This window comes from Lichenostomus cassidix, chromosome 17, assembly GCF_008360975.1.
Source record: "Lichenostomus cassidix isolate B80296 chromosome 17, HeHo_3.0, whole genome shotgun sequence".
NCBI classification, from domain to species: domain Eukaryota; kingdom Metazoa; phylum Chordata; class Aves; order Passeriformes; family Meliphagidae; genus Lichenostomus; species Lichenostomus cassidix.
The window spans coordinates 4,920,801-4,946,024 of NC_139497.1; the positions used below are offsets into that span (position 1 = coordinate 4,920,801).

General features: G+C 41.7%; 1 protein-coding gene across 19 annotated transcripts in view; it reads left to right on the forward strand.

Annotated features, from left to right (window-relative positions):
- The window catches only part of FNBP1 (formin binding protein 1), an 88,162-nt gene that overhangs the window by 39,276 nt on the left and 23,662 nt on the right, over positions 1 to 25,224 (forward strand). For all 19 annotated transcript variants that reach the window (XM_085077019.1, XM_085077020.1, XM_085077029.1 and 16 more), the window contains 4 exons: positions 8,420 to 8,482; positions 9,291 to 9,395; positions 22,173 to 22,301; positions 23,780 to 23,926. In XM_085077019.1, the coding sequence (XP_084933145.1) occupies positions 8,420 to 8,482; positions 9,291 to 9,395; positions 22,173 to 22,301; positions 23,780 to 23,926 (444 nt within the window). The remainder of the gene's footprint in view (positions 1 to 8,419; positions 8,483 to 9,290; positions 9,396 to 22,172; positions 22,302 to 23,779; positions 23,927 to 25,224) is intronic.

The following is a 25,224-nucleotide window of genomic DNA, read 5'->3' on the forward strand; positions in this document are numbered from 1 at the left end:
GTGTCACATCTTACCTTGGTTTTACACTGGATGAAATTCATTTGGCATGCAATTTGTACAATTTGGGTTTGTTTCACTCTCTGAAAGGTGTACTTGATGCCTGCCTATGTCATGCTTTTTCCATAAAAGATAAATTGTTAGTGGTGAATAAAAAGGAAGGAGTAACTCACCAAAGCCAGGCAGGACAGTCTGCAGGCTGGACAAGGAGGATGACGTGACAGTTCAGTGGTTTGCTGCTGTTGTTCAAAAGGCAAATACCTCCTTTTTCCTCTGGTCTGATTCAGAGCTTGGGAGAGTTCTGTGTTACCTTTGTTTTTTCAGATCATGTGCTTTGTTGCATGATAGCTTTTGATCATCAGAAAGTGGTTACAAAAATCAGGCAAAGACTCTGTGTGAAACCTGAATACTTTTAACAACAAAGGTGAATCAATGACTTTATCATATTACACATTCCTCTTCCATAGGATAACTCTCAGTGTTGTCACTGTACGAGTTGTTTTGCCTTCACAGTCACTGAAGTCAGGTACACACCCTGCCTGCTTTGCACACAGTGAGAGGGAGAACTCCTTGTGTTGTTTCAGTTCTTCCCAGCTGCTCAGTGAAGTGAAACTCTTTATAGTGCAGTTCCTCACTTGAACTTCTTCTTCCATTCTCTTGATCTTACTGTGTCCATGCTCTCCTAGGAGCAATTCTCATCCTCAGGGTCCTTGTTAGCTGTTTAAAAGCTCAAATTTCAGTTCTGTGTTGTGTGAAGGGCATGCCCCATCCACCTTCCTCTTGAGGTTTCTGAGGTTAGATGCCTGTGACTGAATTCCCCTTTGCTTTCGAAAGGCATCACCAAGTCTCACAAATGAGGTGGGAATCATCTCTGAGTGGTTCAGGGAAAGAACTTGCTTCTGCAGTCATGCTTCATGTCACCCCAATGTCACCAAAACCTGCCTTTGGGGTAGCTCTGGAAGGTGTCAAGTTTGAGCTGGAGGCCTTGAAGTATTACAGAGTCAGGTCTTAATCTTGTTTATCTGTGACAAAAGAAAAGGTGGTGATCCCATCATGCCAGGTGGAGTATTTGGACTTTATTTTACAAGAATTGACACATAACATGCTTCTAGTTTGGAAATGTACTGAGCCAACCACTGAGAATTTCTGTTTGTTGGCTTTTTTTTCCCCTTAACCCTTCACAGGACATAGCTTGATTTACAGATTCAGCGCTGGCTGAGGAAACCCCTCAATTCTGACATCTGGATAGAAATTCAAGAATTATTTCCTGGGGCCATTCTGATTTAGATCTGTGGTCACCAACTAGGTCTGACTCATGGCCTCCTCTGGCAGCAGCTGCTCTGTGTAGCTCCTGTCAGCTTTGCTAAAAATGTATTTGGGAGTCATGAACTATCCCTCTTATTACTGCTGCAGCTCTCACCCCTACCTCCACCTCCCGTTGGGGCTGGACTGGCTCCATACAATCAAGCATGAAAGTCAAGTAGAAGCCAAGAGCTTTGCTGCAGACTGAACTGGTGCAGCACTGGGATTCTGTGGTTGGGACAGAATTTACCTGATGTCAATACATTCCATTTTGTGCGGGGATAGAAGGGGAACAGGGAATGAATGAATCCTTATGGGCACCATGGGGGCAAAAATGGGTCTGGTTCTTTATGGTGCAGCATGTGCACCCTCCCTGTGTGCATTCATGCAGGAGGTGCCTGTCAGTGGACTTTCTGTTTCTTGTAGGATCTCAGGTGTTGATGAAAAGTAAATAATTGGAGGAATTCTGTCACATTCACTCATTCTGAATAGTGCCCTGTTCTGCAAATAGTCCTGTGGTTTTCCAGAGGATTTCTCCCAGCATGGAGCAGGCAGGATGGGAGCACATGGCTCTGTCAGGAGCACAATGGATTTTTCCATGTTGCATTTTGGATGTGCCTCAAGGTCTGTGTGTGTTTGGAGCACAGCTGTGCTTTGTGCTGCAGGGGCACTGAGGGACATTGCTGCCTTCCAGAAGTGACAAACCCATGGCCAAGTGAGGGTGGGAAGAGGGTAAGGGTGACAGTGAAAGGAAGTCATTTGCCAAACTTCAGATTGATGCAATTTAAACTGAATTTTCCCCACCTCTTGTTCTGGGACTAGCCCACTTCCAGCTCACTGCCACATGAATGGAGCTAGAAGTCTTAGTTTTAGTCTAAATTTATGGGTATTTATGGGAGACTTTGTTGTGCTCAATAAATATACTGCACAATAGTCCTACTCTACATATACTCTACATCCTCTGTCTTGCAAGGTATTTCAGCTGTATTTCATTAAGTTAAATTGTACCAGCAGAGTGTTAAGTAGTAATTATTTTTTAAAAAATACAGAAAATTATTTAGGAAAGATCATTATAAATTCTGTGTATTCTTATGGAGCGTTTGTTGGTATTCACCAAATCATGGATTGCTAATGTAATGAAATTATGTTGAATATTGGTGTGTATCATGTAACTGTGCTGTGAAGGGCTGTTCCATGAGGGGGAAAATGTGCTTATTAGGAGAGCTTCCAAAGCATTTTTGTGTGGGAAACTAATAGTAATATCCCAGCCAACTGAAAGGTATAGTGTGACCTTTGGATTTAGCAGGGTTAAAGTTGAGACCACTGAACTTAATATCCTGCTCTTCCCAGTTTTGAATGGGTACATTGAACTATGAAATGATAGTCCAAATAAATAAATTGGCTTGTCTTTACCACATGAAGGATTGGGAAGCAAAATATGTTTACTAACAAATGTAGTTCCATTTTCCTGTGAATTAGCCTGAATATTGCTCTGTAGAGCAAGAGCTCTTTAGAGGGACAAGATGAGAGATGCCTTCTATGAACAGTAACATTTCCTGCTCAGTGCATGACTGAGAGATGCCTGAGGGTGAGGGGGTTGAGCATTGGCCATGGATGTATTTTTCCCTTTGTGTTCTGCCTGTACAGCCACAGAGATTGGCCTGAAATGAAAGAGCAGCAACAAAGCCAGATGAGTAGTGCATATGTTAACTTGGAGAATGGTGTTCATCCAAGCCTGTGGTACATGTTCAGCTGGCATTTTAGCTGACATTCAATATTTCATATATCTGATGAAGGTCTTAATACTGCTCTGTAGGTGAATGTGTACGTGAGAGTTAAATGGAAACAGCTAAGAGTGCAGCTCTTTAAGGAAGTAAAAGTATTTCCTTGCCTCTTGAGGCATTAACTTGTGCATCCTCTAGTTTTCTTAGTGCAAGAGACAGGAATGTCACAGACTATCTGAAATTACATCTCTTAACTGTGGATCAGTGGAAGGGGAGCTTTGTGACAAGACTGGGAATGAGAAGAGGTAGCAGCCAGAGTAGCATGTTCCTTTAATCTCATTGAAGGATATAAAAGCACAAACAGCTTTCCCCACCATAGTTTTTAGTAGTAATATTGAATCTCTGTTTGAAAAGCTCGAGGTTTGCTCCTGTAAATGACTTGGGCACGGGTGAGCTTTTAAGGACAAGATTAGCCCCCAGGGCTGGATTGGAGTGGGGTACATGATCTCCAAACAAGCTGTCACACCTCTGTGTGCTCACTGACTCCAGGGCTTCCTGGCCCTGCTGCCCTAAAGGCAGATGGTTCAGCAGGACCTCTCCAAGAGTTGGCCAGTGCAGCAAAGGAGAATAGGGTTGTGCCCAATATTGAAGTAGCACTGATGAATATGTGTTAAAAGTAATGAATTTCATGTCAACATTCTCAGGACTATCTTATGCTACTCTTCTACAACCTTAAGTGATAAGACCTCCAAAACATGTTGCTATTTTTGGAAACAAATACTTCTTCGGAGGAGACTGTTTCCTGTCTTTGCAGCCAGGAAAAGAAAAACATTAGACAAGGCTTTTTGCAAATGTTGCTGAGAAAATTGAGGAAAAAATAGTGTTCCCTTATTTCCGTCTCTGGCATGTTTTAATCGCTGGCCATTATTTTAGAAATCACTTGTAGCAGAAATGGAGATAAGAGTTTGAATTGGAGGATGAAGAACTGTATTTATATTGACTATCAGTGTGAGCTGGGAGTACTTGTTACAGAAGTCAAAGGTAACTTTTGGCAGTCTGTTGTATTATCTGATATGTAAATAGAAAAGAGAATGAAGCACCCTCGCCTTACATATATTTTTTTGAAAATTCTTAAAAGGGATGTTGTCAAATGAACCATATGCTATGCATATAAATTAAGGCATTTTTGTGATTATTTCTAATACAAACATAGTTATACAATTCTTAAGTTTAACCACGTAATCAACTCCTGTTTAAGAAAAACAAGGCTGTCTCATTACAGCCTTTTTAAAAAATGTTTCACGCAATCAGTTTAGACAGAACCTAAGATCTACAAGTTTCAGGTAATTCTTTATTTAAAACTGCCCAGGAACTCCTCAGCAAAAATATCAGAATGCATTGTCCTTCATTAGGTGCTTTTAGTACCATCTTTTCTCCTGCTCCTCTCAAAAGGTCGGGAGAAAAGAGAAGATGCATCTTCTGACAAGCTGTTGTTGTCTGCTGGGTGAGCTCTGGGGCTGTGTAAACCCTCGTGCATACCGAGGAAGTTTTGCAAAAATATCCCACTGCTCCTAATTGTGGCAGTGCTGGCAGGAACAGGCTCTGCATTGTGGGTCCCTCGCTCGCTGCTCCCGGGGTTTTGATCAACACGGCTGAAATCTGAGCCCAGCAAAAGTCAATGAGAGGTTTGTCTTTGATTGCACAGCAGCCAGGATTGCTCCCCAGCTGTTCCAGGCACAGGCAGCATCCTAATGAGGAGAGCACACCGATCCTGATGGCTGAATTTGCAAAGGGAAGAGCTCATTCCTTGAGCTGGGAGCTTTTTGAATATAACAAAAGCTTTTAAAAAAGTTAAATTAATCCACAGTCTTCACATAAGTGACTTAATACTCTGATAAAAGTATCTTTAGTCTTAACTGAATATCAAATTTTCAGGAAGAATTTCTTCATGGAGAGGGTTGTTAAGCATTGGAATGGGCTGCCCAGGGAGGTGGTGGAGTGACCATCCTTTGAGGTGTTTAAGGAAAGACTGGATGTGGCACTCAGTGCCATGGTCTGGTTGAAATTGTGGGGATTGGACACAGGTTGGACTCTGATCTTTGTCATGTTTCCATTTGCTGCATGTTCAGGTGTTGAATAACCAATTGTTTCATTTGTTCAAAGAAATTTATTTAAATTAGAATTTGTATCTTGAAACTTTATTAAAGAATAGTTGAGCTTAGAGTTATTTTTGAGAGCTGGGTTTTTGGAGGGGAAGGAGGTGAAGGTAAAGGACGTTTGCTATTTAAGAGGATTGTGAAGGAAATGAGTTTGCAGAAGTTGAAGATAGTGCAGGGTTTCAGGAAACTAGAGGCTTCCTGTATGATGACTTTGAGCAGATCATTTGGCCATAGTGCCTTGATTTTTCTTACCCATGAAATAGGGGCAGTGAAGAAATATACATAGTTGGAAGGTTCCACTTAGCTGATGTATATAGAAATGAATTTTTGGAAGGCAGAAATTACCATTTGAAGGCAAAAGATTTGCAAAAGCAGAAATGCCTTAGCTCTCACAACAAGGATATATATGGTATAACACAGCAAGAATTAGGGGTTATAATTATATTTAGGAAATGGTTGAACTAAGGCACTATTGCACTGAAATCTCCAAGATGTGATGTAAATAGTATTTTATTACTATTTAATATTTCACTATTTTAATAATCTTCAGTAATGTCCATTTACATCTCAGTGTTCCATTTGTACAAAAGAGCTTATTTAAAAAGAAAAACAGTATCAAAATGTAGCAAAATCTGAATTGGATGCTGTCACACTGCTCAGGCTCAGAGCTTCTTGTACGTACTTCCAGAAGCTTGTGCAGTTTGTTTTACAGAGAAGGCAAATTTGGCAATAACAGGGATGGCTTGTTAAAATCGCATTATTCAACTACAAAGGTTTAAAAACACACGCTCAGGGCAGTCCTGTTATCTGATAGGCTTTTGTTTCCAAGTTCATCCTTCGGCTCCTCTCTCCAATTGTCTTCTGTTAAATGAACCTGGCGTGTTGTTTTCTGAGGTTTATGGGTCATTGACAGTATTGGGTTTCACACAGGCCAGCTGTTCCCAAACCAGGTCCCTTCCTACACCAGCCAAGTCAGCCAGAGAAGTGGGGAACACACAAATGGGGCTGCTGGAGGCAGGGAAGGCAACGTGAAGACATCAGAGTCATTTTACTTCCAGCTTCATTGTTAAGACATCCATGAATCTCATGCTCATTAGCAAAATGTTGAAAAATGTAGTGTTAAATTACAGTTGTTCCTTGGGACTGTTTTTGTTGCTCCTTGGGACTGTTTTCCTAAACTCTGATTACAAGAGTCTGAAACGAGGAGCCTCTGGCAGGGAAGAGGCAGCATCTGTCACACGCAGAGTTGAAAGGACATGGGGATCTACAAAAGGAACTGAAATCCACTTGGAGCCTTTCCCTGCCACCCAGCAGATATACAGTGATGTCAGGGGTTTTTTAATGTTACAGTGTGGTGAGGCAGTGTTTGGAGAAGGTTTCTCCTGTCCCACCAGTGCCAGGCTGTCACTGCTCTCCCTTCCATGGCCCAGTGGCCACACACACTCAGAGGGCAGGAGCAGAGCCAGAGCTGAGCATGGAACATGCCAGGATTGAATGTATTTCTGACACTGAGCCTCTCTTGTCTGATTTAAGAATTTTCATGTGGAGATAAGCACCATCCAGCCACATAAAGCTGCAGAATGTCCCTGTGCCCAGTTCTAGGTGAGCATCTCTCCTTAGCAGTCGGTGTTTGGGACTACAGGTAACAGCATCCAGAGCACCAAGGATAGCCCTGGTGGTGTTCTGTTCTCACAGACAAGTTCAGCATTGCTGTGATTTTTAAGGCTAAATGAGCCTGTTGGATATGGCATGATAGAGAGTTGCAGTTTGGGGGCTTTTTGTTGTCATGTCTGATGGAGCCAGAATGGCAGCTCTGAAATGTCCCTCACTCCTCTGACACAAGAAAATACCATTTGCTGTAGTGGAAGATGGAGGAAACCAGGGAGCTGCCAATTATAAAGTGCTTGCAGGCATATTTTTCTAACTGTGGCATTTTGTAGCAGGTTAATGGTCTGGAGCATGAGCTTTTTTACCCCAACTGGCCATAGGTATTACATTGCTTAAAATTTATCTGAAGTCTGATTATACTTGGGCCTGAGAGCATGTGAATTCTAGTGGGATTATCTGGTAATATCTGGCCTTTATTTTTCAAATTCACTATGTGACAACATTCCTGTATTTGAGTAAAGCTAATTGCCAGTAAATAATACAAAAGAAAGGTCTCTCTCTTCCTGTTTCAGTTTGCTTCATTATTTATTTTACAAGGTGGTTTGTGGAGGGGAATAACCTGTTGTAGCAGTCAGCTGGGTCTGCATTCACATTCCTGTCCAGAGCTGGGTCATTGAGTCGTAAAATAATCTGGAATGAATTGCTTATCCCGAGGGAAAGCCAGGCATATGGAAGAACAGCTTGTCCAGAGAAGCTGTGGTTGCCCCTTCCCTGGAAGTGTCCAAGGCCAGGTTGGATGAGGCTTGGAGCAGCCTGGGAGAGTGGAAGGTGTCCCTGAACATGGCAGGGGGTTGGAACAAGGTGGTCTTTGAGGTCCCTTCAGGGCTAAAATGTAATACATATTAGATTCTTTAATAAAGAGCATTGTGCAAGGGCTAAGAACTATTATTTCAGCCAGCTGCAATTAAGAATCTTGTTCCAAAAGGCACATCAGGAGAGGAGTTGCTTGTTGTTTAGCTGACATCTCAATTTAAAACTTGTGTTACACCTTAGTGTGTCAACACTCACCCCCAGTGTGTGGCAGAGGAGAGGTTCTGGGGGGGAACATAGCACCAAAAACCTCTTGAGAGGAAGGAGCAGCTGGTCTTGCACACACAGCCAGTAACTAGGAAGAAGAGAGGTTTTTTTGTTGAGTCTGAATGAAAATCAGGACAAACATCAGTTGTTAGAATGTGCCAATCAAGGGCATCTTGGTAAATACCATGTAGAGAGAAATTTTAATTTAGAGCTAGTGTTCAGTCTGTCACCAAAGAAACACTTGTCAGATAAAAGTGCTTCAGACCTCATGATACGGGAAACCAATAATTATGAGATACAGTGAACAATACAAGGTAGAATTGCTAAAGGGATTAATTAGCCTTCGTCGAACTAACCACTATAATTGATGCAAATATCCATCTGCAGCCTGCTGAGACATTAGATAGTCATCACACACCTGCTCAATTCTCCAGCCTTGCAGAGCACAGCTGTCAGAATGATTTCTGGTTGGGCTTTTTCTTGAGCATACTTGACTGTTAGTTCTTTTGTTGTTCAAAATGTTTTCTCTTTCTCTTTTCTTTTTCTAAACAGCACTTCCATGATGGCAGAAAGGCACAACAACACATTGAAACTTGTTGGAAACAACTTGAAGCAGTAAGTGGCAAATTCCTCAGATGTGACATTTAGTTGTTTCTATATTGTTTTCAAAGAGATGGTTCCAAAGGTTTTATTTGGAAAAAGAAAGGTATATGGATAAAAGTTGTAGAAATGGGATTTTTAAAACTCTGCCATCTTAAATGCAGTCATAGTCATGAAAAAGTGTGTTTTAACAGAACATTTGGCTTCTGTGGGCTCTTTGTCTATCACTAGCAGCATTTCATTTGATATGACTTGAAAAGTGTGCTAAGCATTGCTGAAACTGCAGAGTCCCTAAGGGTGCTGTTCAGATATTCCACTGAGAGTTGAACAGCTTTGTTATGTGTGAATAAACTGAGCAGGACCATCTCTTGAGTGAGGCACTGCTTCTCAAAAGTAAATACAGTGGAGTTGTCATTCATGTGATGAATGAAAAGTGAGACTGTAAATACAGGAGAGGACAGAAAGGGGCTATCAGCAACCAGAAGTCCTACTTGCAAATTTATTAGTATTAGCAACTCTCTTGTTCATTTACAGAAATGAAGGACTTAAGTGTTGGAAAAGTGTGATTTCATCTACAAGAGTGGAAGTGATGCTAAAAGGGCAAAATACTGAGATATGAGCAGTCTGGATAATGGAACAAAAAATGTGTCTCTGGCAACTCCATTTTTTGAAGTTCTTCAATATGGAAATGTATTCCAGTGTAAACAAGAGAGTCTTAGAATCTTTCAGTTACAACAGATTGTTTTAGTGGCAGGCATGAATTTTAGGTAGATTTTGGTATCTTTTCCTTCCCACAATGAAGATCTCTGACTTTCCTTTTCAGAGCAAAAGGCGATTTGAACGTGATTGCAAGGAAGCTGATCGAGCACAGCAGTATTTTGAGAAAATGGATGCTGACATCAACGTGACAAAAGCAGATGTTGAAAAGGTGAGCTTGGAGGGTGGAGAGACTGTTTGTAAACATGGATGTGATAGGCTTAGTTCCTCAATCCTACTGGTAGGATAAACCCTCTGAGGCTTAATACCTTGCTTGAGTCAGTCTGTAGGTTAATTAAAAACAGGGAGATCTCTGCAGAAACCTTGATTTGCATGAGAACTCTAAACAGATAGAGTCAGTTTTCTTTAGTAGGTGATACCTGAGTTTAATAGAGCTGATATGGCTCTGAAGGACTTTATGCAAGGTCAGTTTTAACTAACACCCCAGGTTCTGTGACAGTCAGGCTTGTGAGGACTCCCTGAGGGCTATTAGCAGTTTCCACACATTTTTGTTCCCTCTGTGATCCAGGTAGAACCAAATTTCCTTCCCTTTCAGCAGCACTTTGAAGATTATTCAATGTCATTGAATGTAATGAAGTGTCACCAGAATTGTTTTTCATGGTTGGAGATTTAGAGCAGGACAGCTTTCCATGTGATGCAGAATCCTGGAATCCAGTCTTGTCACAGATGGCACAAGGCTTTTATTTGCATTTCTCAGTTCCTGGCTGGTTGCAGAGTCATTTGTGGCTTTTTTACAATGATCCCCACTCAGTGAAGCTTTTGAACTAGTGCTTAATTTTAAACATCCAGTCCTGTTTTGGCACATCTGTCTGGAAATATTTTCTTTCTTTAGTTTGATTCAAAATTGGATGTGTGAAAGGATGTTTAAAGTTTAATTTTTTCTGGTCCAAGTCCAGTACCTGTAACTTAAGGAAGCAATGAAGAGGAAGAAAATGTTTTAAATTGCTTCTGGTTTTGGAGTTACACATTTGCCTAGAAGATGCACTAATGTAGATCAGAAACACCACATTACAATGTGCAAGGACAGTTTTGACCTCCTTAAGTTGGAGTCAGACAGGCACAAAATAGCCAAAATGTTTGAAAAGGTTTGTTTTTTGAAGGAAAAAAAACCAAAAGAGGCAACCAAAAGAGAATGAAAAAGTAAAAGCTGAAACTTAAAATATACCAAGTGTTTTGTTGTAGGGACAGGAAAGGAAAGTGAATTATAGGTAAGAAATCTTTTTAGTCTGAGGTCTCCTTGTAAAATGTAGGTTTTGCTCCTCAAGAGGTCTGCTTCATTCTATTCTCAGATACTTCCCTCCTGTGAAGCTATGAAATATAAATTTCTCTTTACATCTGTGGGATCTTGTGTTTCTGGTATGCTGAGCATCAGGACATTGCGTGGCAGAGAGCATCAAGGATGCCATTAGAAATGAGGACACAATCATAAACAAGCTCAGAAAATTCCCCCCAAGTGCTATTGCATATCAAAGGACAAAATACCTCTGTGGTCTTGTAATTTGCTTGGCTCTTAGTTGCAAATTCACCATGCAGATTTGATCCTTTGTTGCCTTCTGGATTTGCCAGGGCACTTGACAGATGAATGCATGTACAGATTGTTAAAAATGTAGCACCACGTGTGGGTTTTTCTAACAGAGGGGGATCATCTCTGCTTTATCTGTATAAAGTGATTTTAGAATACTTCTTTCATAGACAAAATTAGGGCTTGCCCTAGATTTTTTTCCAAAGCTGAGGTCATGTCAAAGGGATACAAAGGCATGACTTACTGTTTGAAACAGTAGACTGAAACTCCTTACTTCTACATCCCTTTCCAAAGCTGGCCTTTTCTGGTCAGAGTAAAAGGTGCCATATTGGTGATATATCAATCTGAGAGTGTTAGGTTAATTCTGGGAAGCAATTTCTTACCCTGGTGCTCTTTCCCTGTTAAGCGAAGCAGAGAGGCTTCCATTTTAAATTCCTCTAGCTTTTTATTGTATGATTTTGTAAATTATTTATTGCAAAACGAGGCTCAGTGGCATCTTGAAAGAAAAATCTGTTAGTTATGCATGTTGGCAGCTCTCAGGAGAAGGCATTACTCCACTTTCCAGGCACTCAACAGAGTAGATGGGAGAAGGAAAAGGTTATCAAAATGAGTGGAATGTGAAATAATATTACTGAACAGAGAGAACAGTGTTTTCCAAGTGCATGTGTTAAACTGGGTTCATCCATGTCAGGCTGTGAATAATGCCCTTTCTTTGCTCCCCTCTGCCCGTGTGACTGGGAAGCTCTTGCATAACTCCCAGTGCAGAATGGGATATTGTTTCCCCAGCACTGCTGCTCTCCCTGACTCGCTCCAGGGGGATGCAGGAACTGCTCAGCTCCAAATGAAGCAATAGGATGACTTTAACCTCCTCCCTCTACTGCAGCAGTTCTGATTTCTCTTGCACCTTATGGCTTGGCTGCTGCACTCCTCCTGCCAAAAGCTCCCAGGAATCCACCTGGCCAGGAGAACGGGCAGTTTGGCTGTGTCAGAGCTCTTCTCTTTGGCAGAACAAGGTGCTCCCCAAGCAGTGGGGCTGGTTGCCCTCATTTCTTTGGCTTGAGACTGACACCTTGGCTGCTTCAGCTTGTACCTGCCAACATGAGCAGACACAGGAGCTATTTTTGCATCACACATAATAGAGTGGATGGCATTAATGGAATTAAAATTCTGCGGTGATCACAATGACACATGCAGTCAGAAGAGAATACAGCTGCAGTTCCCTAGTGTTAAGCTGTGTGAGGCTCTGAAATGTTCTGAAATGCTCACATCTCTTCATCTTTCAAGTCACTGTAGCTTTTGACAACGGCAGCAGGAAATTCTGTGCCAGAGCTGCCATCTACCAGCATTTATCCCTTGCCCAAAGTATTGCAATTTGGGAGCATTAAGCAACCAGAATAGTGGCAGAGATTCAGGATAAGAGTCACTTTCCTCCCTATTTCTGCTTGGCAAAGGGTCTCAGATGTGTGCTTAGAGGCAGGGTGGGATGTGGAGTCTGGCATCATGTGCCAAGGTCCTCATTCCTTCTGTGGGACCAGAGGAGGTCTGTCAGACATGTGGAGGACATGTCTTTCTCTGCCTCTTCTTGGGGGCAGGATGGGCTCCATCACCTTGCCAGCCAGCAGCCTGGTAGCTGATCTTGGAGAGGGGAGTCTTTGGCTTTGTTTCCTCCCAGCTCCTTTTTTTGGTGGTAGGAACATGGAGCAGAAGCTGTGTTCAGTCTCTGCAGCCATCACAGTATGCAGGAACCAAAAGAGAGTGGAGCAGGGCACCTGAACTCCCTTCCCTGTTTGCACTGAGCCTCTAAACCACCAGCAGCCAAAAGTTTGCAGAAATGTTTGTGTCAACACAAAATGCAGTGTAGCAAAGTCAGGGCAGGAAGCTCAATGTCTGTGAAAATATCCTTATAAACTAAATAAATGCTGCAGCATGCTGATGCTGCTTCCAGGAAGCTTTGTAGGTATCACTGAAAGCTTTATTTCATTTGGATCACAGTGGGTTGTGTGCTATAAAGCACTTCTCTTTCAAAAACCACAGAGGAGCTGCTTCAATTTTTTGACCATTTGGGGAAATGGTCTCTGTCGCCAGCACGGAGCCACTGTACATATAAGGCAGAGCTCTATTGTTTCTGCCTTCTCTTCAGAGCTGCAATCACTAAAAAGCTGACATCTTTATAGGATAATGTGGTACCCAGTGGTGCCTTTGCTGACGACTTGTAATTAAAAAATCAACTGGCTTTTCTATGGGTTTCTTTTCAAGGCAGGCTTTTCAGAATCTGATTTTAAAGAGGAAGTGGCTGAGGCCAACCAGGTCCTCTTGATTTGCTCAGCAGTTGAGGGAAGGAGAGTGGTGTGAAGTACTTGGTGTCAGGCAGGGTCTGTCCCTTGGCTGAAGAGGAACACAGTCATATGTTGACCTTAGGCAGTAATCTGACATGCTTAGGAATTTTAGATGTATTTGCCTTTGGTTTTAGTTGGTTTTGAAGTGGAGAAACTGAGGGCAACAGAAGTGATCTCAAGTTTGTTGAATTCTCTAGGAGCTTTCCCCAGTGCTCTGCAATTTCAGGTTATGTCTGCAATATCCAAGATGTTTTGGAGGCCCAGAATATCTTAAGATTTGCATAAAGCCTTAAAATACATTATCACCATGATATTAGTTTTTTAGTCTGTAAATATAACTGTGGAGAGATAGTGAGGTTTCATGTCTGAGGTTTCATTTTCTCTTTTTTTGTGCCACATTACCTTGGTACTGGATTTGAGCACAATGTACAGAGTCTGTCCCCCTCCTTACCCAAAGAGACACACTTAGCATGGCCTGGGGTGGCCATGAGCTGAATGAATCCCTGGCAAAGTCTGACAGAACGTAGGTGTAGAAATCCTGCTAATTGGAAACTGGGATTAGCTGATCTTCCTGTGTGCTCAGTGATGCTGTCAGGTGGTGACTGCTTTTCCAGCCTCTGGGCTGCCGTGCTGTGGGACACAAATCCCTTCACTGGGAGCTTACACATCCTTACAGTGAGGGGTGTCATAAGCTATTTTGGGCTCTGGAGACTTCTCAGGTGGGTGTTTCAGCAGCTGAGTCAGGACAGCAGTGGAGTCACAGTGGAGCTGGATGAAATCACTGACACCCTCCAGACCAACCTGGAGGAACTTCTCCAGCTCAGGACTCTGCTGCTGCCACATCCCCCTGAGGTTTAGTCAGCAGAGTCTGTCAGCAGTAAACTGCAGCATACCCTGAGGTTATGGGTATCTGTCTTCTGCAGACTGGAACTACTTAATAGTCCTAATTTTTCAGGAGATGCCAAGTCATCTGCTCTGTGACAGTGGGACTTGTCCCACTGCCTTCCCTCTCCTGTCCACATCAAGGCAACCACTGGCACAATGAGTGTACCAGCATTGTAGAAAATGTAGTGCCATGCAAAGGTGGTGCTGCAAGGTGGAGAAGATTTACAGTGCTTGTGTTATTAATACTGCAGTGAGTGGTTCCAGAGGCTTTGCTTTTCCTGTTCTCTGCTGTGAATTTATAGAGGTACAGCAGCAGCAAAGTAAAATATACAGGGGAGGTATGCCCAGTCCTGAGCATGGTGCAGGAGGGACTGGCCTGTGCATTTCTTACTGGAGAGCCTGACACTGCAAATTTTCCCATGTTCTCTGCATGGTGGTGAGTTTTTTGTATGTTGAATAAGCAGCTACTTCTCTTTTGCTCCATACATGGAAATGGCTAAATTTCTTTGTCTTTGCTTGTGATGTGTGTCAGATTTCCCATCAACTCACATGGTGGGTAATGTGATTTAATGTTACTTCTCTGGGTTATGCAGACCCCAATTTCCTTCCTGAACTGCTTCCTTCCTAAAGGATGATGCAGTGTGTGAATGCAGGGAGTCCCTCAGGAGAGCAATTTGCATTTCTGGAAGAGTAAGCCTTGTTTACAACCTGCCATCCCTGATGCTCCGTGCAGAGCAGCTGTTTCCCTTTTGGAATCATGACTAATTTAAGAGGGTCGATTTCTACTCAATAGAGAGTTAATGACTCCAGCAGGAGTGTCTGGGGAATTTAATAAATCTCCATATGTACCCTATACATACCCTGTGTTTGGTGATAAGAGATGAAAGAGCAGATCGTGAGCCAGTTTTAGTGTAAATCAAGGAAATTCAACTAAACTTAAATTTCCTCCTAGAAGTGCTCTTCTGCAGCAATGCTCTACGTGGCAATTTGACTGAGTTTTGTAACAATACTTTTGGGAGGTGATTGCTGAAGGGAGGGAAAGGGGATGTGAAGGGGAAGCTTAAGAAGAACTTCTGAATTAAGCATCAACTGCAGTTTGAATCACCAGTGCAAGAGAATTGGTGTTCTAAGGTAATGCAAAGCAACTAGTTCATGCTGTACAGTTGGAAAGCTTCTTTTTAGTCATCCTTTTTCTGTCAAAGCATTGGAACAGATCTTTCTACCTGTGTAAGAAGTAAGGCCTCAGAATTTAGCTAATTTAGTTTGTAAGCTCTTCAGTTTCAATGAATCATAGAATACCAGGTTGGAAGGCAATTGAAGGATTGTCTGGCCCAGTGTTCCTTGGCAAAAGCACAGTCTAGACGAGATGGCTCAGGACCCTTTTCAGATGAATTGAAAGTGTCCCATGTTGGGGATTCCACCATTTCCCTGGGGAGGTTATTCCAATGGCTCGTTGTTCTCACTGTGAAAACTTGTCCTCTGGTGTCCAGTTGGGATCTCCCCAGGGGTGAGTGGTACCCATTAGCCCTTGTCTTTTCCATAGAACTCCTTGTACAAAAGGAGTCTCCATCTTCTCTGTAGTCACCCTTTAAACACTACAACGTGGTAATAAGGTACTCTAAGCCTCCTTGTTTCAAGGCTGACCTAACCCAGGTGTCAGCCTTTCCTCACATGACAGCTTCCCTGTCCTTGGATCATCTTTGTTGCCGTTCTGAACCTTCTCCAGTCTAAGGTTTTTTTTTTGGTTTTTTTTGGTTTTGTTTTTTTTAATAGTGGAGACCACTGAACACAATATTCCAGGTGTGGCCTGACAAATGTTGAGTAGAGTGGGACAGTGACTTTATCTCTGCTGGGAAAGCCCTTATTGCTGTAGCTCAGTATCAGCATCACCCTGGCCACTCAAACTAATTCACCTCTCCAAGAGACAATGTATTTTATCCACAAAGTGTGTCTTCAAGGCTAGAAAATTCGTTCTGGTAACTTTTTCAACCCTGACTGTCCATTCTGCGTTGGCTGTGTTTGTAAATTCTTTCTTGGAGAGAGAGGACTAGAATCGTGCCCAGTATTCCAAGTATGAGCTAAGCAATCTATTACCCAGTCCTGAAATTTCCATTATTTATATTCAAGAAATAATTTCCATTATTTATATTCAATACCCAGATTTATACACCGCAGAATTTAATTGCTTATGTAGTACAACTAAACAGTACTCCAGAAATCATTTAAACATTGTTGCCCAGTGTGCAAATATATCTTTTCTTGTTACCTCCTCCATCAAATCCACATAACCTTCCATCCACAGAGATTATCCTTCTTTTTAATAAATTACACTTGCTAGATATCCTCGTGGAGCTGCATTTCTCTGAGCTGTGTGGAAAACTCCTGGGTTTTTGCAGGGATTCACAGTTCAGTCATCCAGAGAGTTTGGATATTTAGTATTCATGACATGAGAATGGTAGTGCAAGGAGACAAACTTTTGGATCTGAGGCACAGTTATTCCCTAGGGCCTTGCAGCAGTGTGCTGAGAGATGCTGCTGTGCTTCTCTTCTTAATTAATTTAGTCTATCTCTGTTGTTAGAGCTTCAGCAGGACTGTGTTGTTTGGGGATAGCTTTTGTTAGAGTTTCTGAGTTCTGGCAGAATCGTGGGCAGTGAGACTGCACTAGATAACAATTCCTGAGATGTGGTGAGGAAGATTTTCCATCCCCTGTCAGTGGTTTGCTCATTTGTATATTATATTCAGCCAAAGGATTTCAGGGATCCACAGAGTCTCATATTTTTCCTCTACCTCCTCAAGTGTTAAAGGATTTTTTTCTCTTTGTTTCTTCTCCTGCTGTTATTTTGCACCCCCATTCTAATTTTTTTTTTTTTGCTTTCGGGGAAGCAAATTCCCAATCCTTTCTCTGCTTGCCAGTTCAGAGAGACCCAACTGGTTATTGTAAAATAGTAAACAGTGGAGCTTGATTTGGAGGCTGTGTAAATCCAAGCCTGGAGCCCTGGCCCTGTTTTGAAGTCTGTGGCAGGATGCCCACTGTTATTAATGATTCTGCACTCGCTGGCAGTGCTGCTGCTCCCGGGAGGCTCCTGGTGCCCTGGGGAAGGAGCCTGCTGGTCACAGGGTGGCTGTGCAGGGAGGGCCAGAGGCTGGAGCTGAGAAATCTGTGAGCAATAGAATGCATTCCTGGAATTGGTGAAGTGTTTCTGAGCCTGCCTTTATCATTAAGCTATTTTGAAGGGATTGGGTAGTTGAGAGGAGGGGGGCAGGGGTGTGGGTTTTTTGGTTTTTTTTTTTTTTTGGTGTTTGCATTTTAGTCTGATCTTGGATTTGCCAAAGAGAGATCTGTTTTGGCAGGCAGTGGCCTGGCAGTGATGTATCTCACATGCTGTCTGAGCTTGAAAGAAAAGAGGGGGTGCAGAATGGGAGAAAAGAAAGAAGAAATAAAGTGACAGCAAAGTTTTGACTGGAAACTCTGCCATTCTGGACAAGAGCGACTGCTGAGGAGTTGAACTGTTCCACTTAGTGTGGACCAGCTGAATAACAGCCAAAGTTTTTTTCTGCCCTTTTCAGTTATTCATATCACTCCCACCATAACAGCCCTGAGGAGCTGCATTTTTTGTCTGTGTAAACCCAAAAGACAGTGTGTCTATTGACCCTCTTGCTGTTTCTGGAATGTGGCTCAGAAAATTGTTCTCAGCAAAATATCCTCATTCTTTTTCGCGCTGGAGATCAAAAATGGCAGAAAATGCACTTGGTTTTTTAAAAATTTCTCCTACATTTTATGACAAGTTGCACTTCATATCATAGGTGTTTGGGGGAGAAGGTGTATGTAACAATATAAATGAGTGTATTTAATTCTCTAAGCATCTGCATGTAATATGTAGCAGTTTGCTAAAGTTTTCTTACTGTTTCAGAATTGTCAGTGCCCATCATAGACATCCATATTCCTTTTCTCTTAAATTTTCCTGTTCAAAGGCATAAAGTGTGATTTCATTCAGATCAATATATAAAGCTTTACTAACATATATATTGATCTGATTTATATATATCAATATATATTGATCTGATTTCATTCAGATCAATATATAAAGCTGCATATTTGCAAGGATTATGGATAAATTCCCTTGTCTGTAATTCTTTGGTCTCATTGAACTCTGCAGTGATTGCTAAAGTTGTATCATATTGATAAACTGCAGGAGGTTTCAAGCAGGTGATGAGAAAGCTCAGACTAAATATGTCTCTCTAACACAAGTTATTTCAAAAGTTTGCAGGGTTAACTTTCTTCTAATTTCTGATTTTAAAGGGAAAAGACACACCCCCATAAATAGTTCAGTCAAGTCAGATTTTAGCACACCCTGGCATCTCCTTTCTGGCATCTCTGAGCTCCTGGTAGAGTAATTTATCTGCAGTAACTCATTGTTATTTGAGACTCTGGTTTTTGTGACTCAGTTGTTAAGAAGAAAATCTGCAGGAAATGTGGTTAAAACCGTCTTGAGAAAATAATGTTTGTGCTCTTAAGAGATAGATGCCACAGTGCGTGTTTCCAGCTCATCTGGCTAGTGAATTTAGTGTTACTTTTCACCTAAGGCGGGTGTGCTGTTGAGGCCTAGTTTTTAAAAGAGATATTTTTAAAGTACTGAAGACAGCCCCAGAAATCAGCACTTTGCAAGTTAATACCACTCTGCAGTTAGCTACTGTCCAGCCTCCTTCCTCCTCCACCAGCAAGGCTGTCTACAGGAAGGGAAAAAGATTGGTTTTGATTTTATTTATTGACACTTTTGCATAGATTCTGACAGAGGTGGTTACATATATTAAGTCTTAGCTGCTGCTAGTGAGCTGTTTGCTGGTTCAGTCTATCAGAGCTACACTCCTTTGCCTCCTGTTCTCTCAGAACTATAGGAACACTCCCCTGGTGTGGCTGTGCTCAGATGTGATTGCAGTGGCAGTGGGAGCCCAAAGCTTACCTGTTTGCTCCCTGCAGGTTCTGGGCTGTCATTCATTTTTGGGAACACTTTTCTGGATGAGACAAACATGACTTTTTGGTTTTGGTGCTGCCACGTGAGTTTAGATGAAAGCAGGGAGGGAACAATACCTATATGCACTGTGCATATTTATTTGGGGGCAAAAAGCTGTTACAAAGGTATGTTTGGGGTGTGGGATGTGTAAAATCTGAGTGTCTTTTGCAGCATCAGGCATTTGGAAGCAAAGTGCTGCTGTTCTCCCCACACACCCCTCAGGTGTACAAACCCTTTTTGCTTTTTCACAGTGCTGAAAGGTGACCTCATTCCTTCTTCCTCTGAAGAAGGGATTTTTTTCTGCATTCAGAGTCCCTGGCCCTGACACCTCTTACAACTGAGCAATCTGTCAGTCTGTAGAGGTAGATTGTGTTTCACATATGGGGCTGGAAACTGAGCTCTTGCTCACTCATCCCTGCCCAGTTAAAGGAGAGAATGTGTTGACTGAAAGCTGCATCCCAATATCATTCTCCTATATCTGAAGTCATCGTCTGGTTTTCCAGAGCTCAATTATTCCAAAGCCTTTCCTCCTGGAAATACTGCTCAGAGAAATATTTTAACATTAACTCTAAGGAGCCCCCAAAAAGCTTTCTCTGGAGCTGTTTGTATGCACAAGTGGGCAGTAAAGAAGGCAAAACTTTATTTTCTGTAAAGCCCAGCTATAAATTACTCCTGAAATAGCTCCTGTGACTCTGCAGCTCCAGGCTACTGCATCCATTACTTTGAATGTGAAATTTAACATCATTGATTCGTTTTTATCATTCTGTGCTTCACCAGGGTGCAGAATCCTCACTATAAAATACATTTCTGTTAATATTAGAAGTGGTGATGTTAGAGGAAGTGACATACTAAAATGAAGTAATAAAAAATTTCTCGATTTTAGAAAATATTTTTATTTTAAGATCGAAATACCTCATTGGAAAAATATTTAAACAGTTTGAAGCTTGCCAAATGCATTAAATGGCCAAGAGAAACAAAGCATCACTAAGGCTCTCATACAAAAATTTCTGGGTTTGGAATGCACCCAATTTTATTTACTCATCTGCTGCCCCCTCTTATTTGGGGCCAGTTAAGATCATTTTGGAAATTGAGTGTCTACTCTTGTATACATTTAGCTCGGAGTTACTTTGTCAAATCCAGCCAATGAGTTTGCTCATGAAAATGAACTCTGATGCCTTTAATGCTTGCTGGGTCTGCCTGGAAATGTGTAATAATGGATTTCTTGTTTTTCTGCCTCAACAATAGAGTCAAGGGACAAATTCCTGAGTTGCATTATTTGAAATTATTTTTAAAAAGAGAGAGAGACAGCTGTATGAGTGGGAGTTGGGCTGGTGTAAAGTCAGCTCAGACAATGGGTTGCTCTTAGGTAGATGAGGAGAATGAGCCTCACAAATGGATATTGATCTGCAGCAGCTGGGACATGAGGAAGGGCTTGGGAGACAAGTGTGATCCACTCCTCCAGCTGCCTGCCTTTCTGTGGCTCACTTTGTATTCCTGGTAAATTTGTGTTTGTGCCACAAGGATATATTGTTTTCCACTCGTATTTAATGTAGCTGTATGTGAGTGTGTGGATGGTAAAGCTTAATAAACTTTATAGCACTTAGGCAGGGAAATGATTGATGTGGCTTCTTGGAATTTGATTGCAGGAGGTGATTTTTCTGGAGTTAGATACTCATCCTTTGTGGGACTTCGTGGACAGTTAAAACCCCTGGGAACAAGCAAAATTGAGAGTCTGTCTTATCAGATTCACTTATTTGGTTATAGTCACATTCTTCTCCATTTGATGCTGCTGTTTCATCTCCTGTGATGCACTTAGTGCCCAATATCTCCTCATTCTGCTTGAATTATTTCTGTAGAAAGAATGTGAAGGGGATCTGTGAAATTCCTCCAATCGACTGCAGAAGCAATATCTGAATTGAGGTGAAATAAATTATTAGGTGAGATGTGCAAACTTGACAAATGCAGGAGAAGGTTATTCCTTTACAAATTGAGATTTGAAACCTCCTGGCAGAACTTGTTACCTTCCAGTTATGATTACAAAAACGTTCCATGATTTGGTATTCCACAGATTTTTTGTCAGGAAACTATTGTCTGCTTGGAACAGTTCAAAGAATAACCCCCACCCTGTTCTGAACTGATTTTAGTGGGAGCCCACTTAAAATATGCTAAAATTCTTTGCTGTGTTGTGTTCCCTGGAACACAGTTTTTAAAGCAGCATTTCTCTGCCTTGTCTTAGGGAATTATTTTTAAATTGAGCAGCAGAGCTCCAGCGAGGGGAGCAGGACAGGGAGAGAAGGCATAGGGAATGTAGGAAGGGAAGAGAAAGAAGAGCTGCTGTATGAAGGCCAACAGCAAGGAAGGAAAAGGCATCTAAACCAAACAGATGGGAGAGGCAGTAAGGGAATAATATTGGGCAGTGAAACAGATAACAGAAGGCCTTGGGAACAGAACTGTAAGGGGAGGAACCTGAAAACATGAAAGGGTCACTTGGGGACAGATTATTCTAGGGAAAGAAGTGAGATTAATTGCCCAGTGCTCTGCTATGTTGGGTAGCAAAGTAAATCATCTGTGTGGGTAAAAATAGGAAGGGAGGCATCTCAGCTGCTGCTCAGGCTCTCCTTTCCTTGTGTGCTTCACACCAGTGCTGTGTGAGGAGAGTGGGGAAAGGGCTCTGCAGAGCACACAGAGTTAAGAGGTTTTGTCATGATTATGTTGGAAAATGAGACAAAACTCTGCTGGGTTTTTTCTCACTTCCCTTTCCCCAGAAAATACTGCTTGCCAGCAGGGAAGCAGCTTATTAGAGGAAAGCAGGTGCCATCCACCAGGGCATGGGTGGAGCAAGAAGTGTGTCCCTGAATATCCTAGGAAGGTGCCTGGCCAGTGGGCAGGTGGAGTGGCAAATTTGTTTTGCTGTTTGACATGCAGTTTAAAGAGAGGTTGTCTATGGAATGCAAAATGGTTCATGGAAATAGCACATTGTAACCCCAGAAAGGAGCAGCAGCACTGTCCATGCTGCAGCTTGTGCTTGATGAGATCAAACTTTTCAGAAAATAGGAGTAAACCAAAAGACTCTTAGAGTCTCATAATGTTGCTGGATAGTAAGGTGAGGAGTACCCCAATGCAATTGCTTTCCATGTAGCCTAAATTATAAATTTCCTTTGGTATTTCCTCAGGCAAGACAGCAAGCCCAGCTGAGACATCAGATGGCAGAAGACAGCAAAGCTGAATATTCTTCCACCCTACAGAAGTTCAACAGTGAGCAGCATGAGCATTACTACACACACATACCAAACATCTTCCAGGTGAGGGTCACTGGCAGGGATGTAGAGTAGCTGATAATCCTGTGTCAAGAACATATTGCACATCACCTCAATTCTATGAGCCTGACTTTTACCTTTTGGTGTTTATTTTTTTGGTCATTCTTAGCAAATTTTACATGTAATCTGCCCCCCTGAGAGGTGGTAGGATAAATTATCCCTTTTTCTTAAACTAGATATGAAGGGATCAATAATAAATGAGGATGGTGACGTTGAAATGTCGTGACAGATGAGGACAGTCTTTGGAATCCTCACAATCTTGCTCTGTTCAGCTGCTGTGTCTGTGCAGCTGGGGGTGAGGGAGAGCATCATCTGCATTGTTGGGGCAGGAGGCAGCTGGGCATTGTTGCATTTGTAAAGTCCCACAGCCCTTTAAAACCTGTGTTCAGACCAGGCTGCAGAGATGCTTAAATGTGAACCACAATAATTCTGCAGCAGCGAATGCCAAAGGGTTTAAGCAAACTACTGATTGTGTCCTGGGGTGCCTAGGGACAGACTGCAGAGGAAGAATAAAAAAAGCCATCAGATTCATTCTGAGTGAAGATCTGAGTTTGTGCTTGGCTGAATGAATTGAGGTTAATGTAGTAGAACAGAACTTCTAAATGACTGTTCCATTGTAATGGGTCATATGCATCAGAAGTGGAAAATGCAACCTTTTCAAGGGAGGAAATGTCACATGCTTGTCATCAGATGAGAAGTAGCTGATACTTGTGTGGCAAACACACACTTTCTTACCCTCTGCTGAAACTTGTGGGCTAAATGGACACCTCCTCTTTTGCCTCATGGTATTTCAAACCAATGCCTTGAGGTAAACTATTCCTGGGATCAAATAAATACTGGAGTTGATGGTAAAGGAGAGGCTCCTGGAAGAGATGCTGGAGATCCTGGAACTGAATCCGCTGAGCAATGAGAATGTGTTGGGAAGCCCTGGTGGAACAACATATGATGTATTTATTGTACATAAATACAACAATACATGATATATTGTGAACAAGACATGATGTAGAGGACTCCCTGAAAACCAAAAATTACCTTCTATGGAAAAGAAGAAGGGGAGACAACCAAGATTTTTGTATTCTTGGGTTCTGCAGTGGAATGAAAATAAGATTGTTCTGAACATGCACAGAAAATGAAAATTTGTTGTAGAAACTCTCTGAAAAGCCTTAGGAATCATCCTTACAAAAGTCTAAAGCTGGCATTTGGACAAATCAGCATTTTTTAACATAAAAAGTTAATTGAAAAATTTCCAGTAATAGTAAAAGAGATTACTTTTAGAATGACATTTTGATGTTTGAGGGAACAGTATCACTTGGTGCCTTCCTGAGAACAGCTGTCCTAGTTTGTTCTTAAAAATATATTTAATCCCTAAGTTTTAAAGCAGCTGATGTAAGCTGGGGAGGAAAATTGGGTGAAACCGCAAAGTTAATCTTGATGTTTGACCTGAATAAAATGTAATATTTTAGAAAATACAAGAGATGGAGGAAAGAAGAATCGTGAGGATAGGTGAATCCATGAAAACCTTTGCAGAAGTCGACCGCCAAGTGATCCCCATCATTGGGAAGTGTCTGGATGAGATAACAAAGGCTGCAGAATCAGTGGATCACAAGAATGTAAGTGTTGCACTGTTGGCTGTCATATTTAGTATTGTTTTCAAATTTATGGAGAATTAATCCTGGGTCCAGGCTGCAGCACAAGAGCTTTGCAGTCACGGAACTAAACCCAAGAACAGCTTCTTGGCCCAAGCTCCTTTGTCTGAGGCAGGATGTGTTCAGATTAGATTATTTCCCAAATCTGCTTAAAAAACAGAAATGCCTTTGCTGCCACACTTTTTAATTTTTGGTGGCCTTTTTCCCTTTCTTTTTTTTTTTTTTTTTGAATATTCTCTCATTTTATTAGGATAATTACTTTTGGAAATAATTCAATTTGAAAGCAGGCATCTGCATAGAGTAAGGTGATGTTGGACATAATTTCAGATGCTTAATCACCAATCCTTACAAAGGTGGTTTCTATGTCTCATAGTCAGAAAACTGAATGTTTCAGAAATGTCTTAATTCCAGTTAGCTTTTTAATAATGGAAATATTCAAAGTATTTTCTACATGAACTATTGCAAAATCTTTCTGTAAAATATTTCTTTGCAGGTTTGAGGTTTGCTGGCAATCTGTAAACAAGCAAATCTTGATTTCTGAACATCATTTTCCTTCATAGGATGTGCAAGGAAGCCTCTGTAATAAAAAGGCTGATTAAGATTTCTGTTGAGCTTCCTGATGTACAGTGACCACACAGGCCAATATGTTTTCTATTTTGTTTGCACAATGATCTGCTCCCTTCCTACATGAAGCCTCTGTTCTTCCAGCCTTTCTCATGGATCATATTAGTGCTTCAAATGCTGACAGCATGTCTCTTGCTGCCTGTTTGGATTTCCCATACATGCTTTTCACTGGAATCTTTTCTGAGCTGTTCACTGCCCTTGAGCCATGAACTGGCAGCATGAGCCTGAGGCTGAAGTTTTGAAATTAATCCTCTACTCTCTGTTCAGCAATTGCTCTCACAGAGAGCAGCATAGGGAACTAAGGAATCTGAAAATCACTCTCTGAGTGGGAAAAGAAGGAATTGGGGCACAGATTCTCATGTTAGAACAGTGTGAGGTACAGCTTTTGGTGCTGCATGGTGAAATCTTGCTGGGGAGATTCATATCACAGCATATGCTCTGCCCAAGTCGTCTTAGCAAAACACACATGAAACTTAAGATGAGTGTTTGAATCAGGGTGAATTTTATATTCTCTTGCACATAGATAAGTCCAATTGATGGCTCAAGTATGACATTGGAAAATGATGACTTTGAGCATTGATAACTGAATTTACCAGGATCTCCTGTAAACACTACTGACAGAAATGTATTTAACCAAA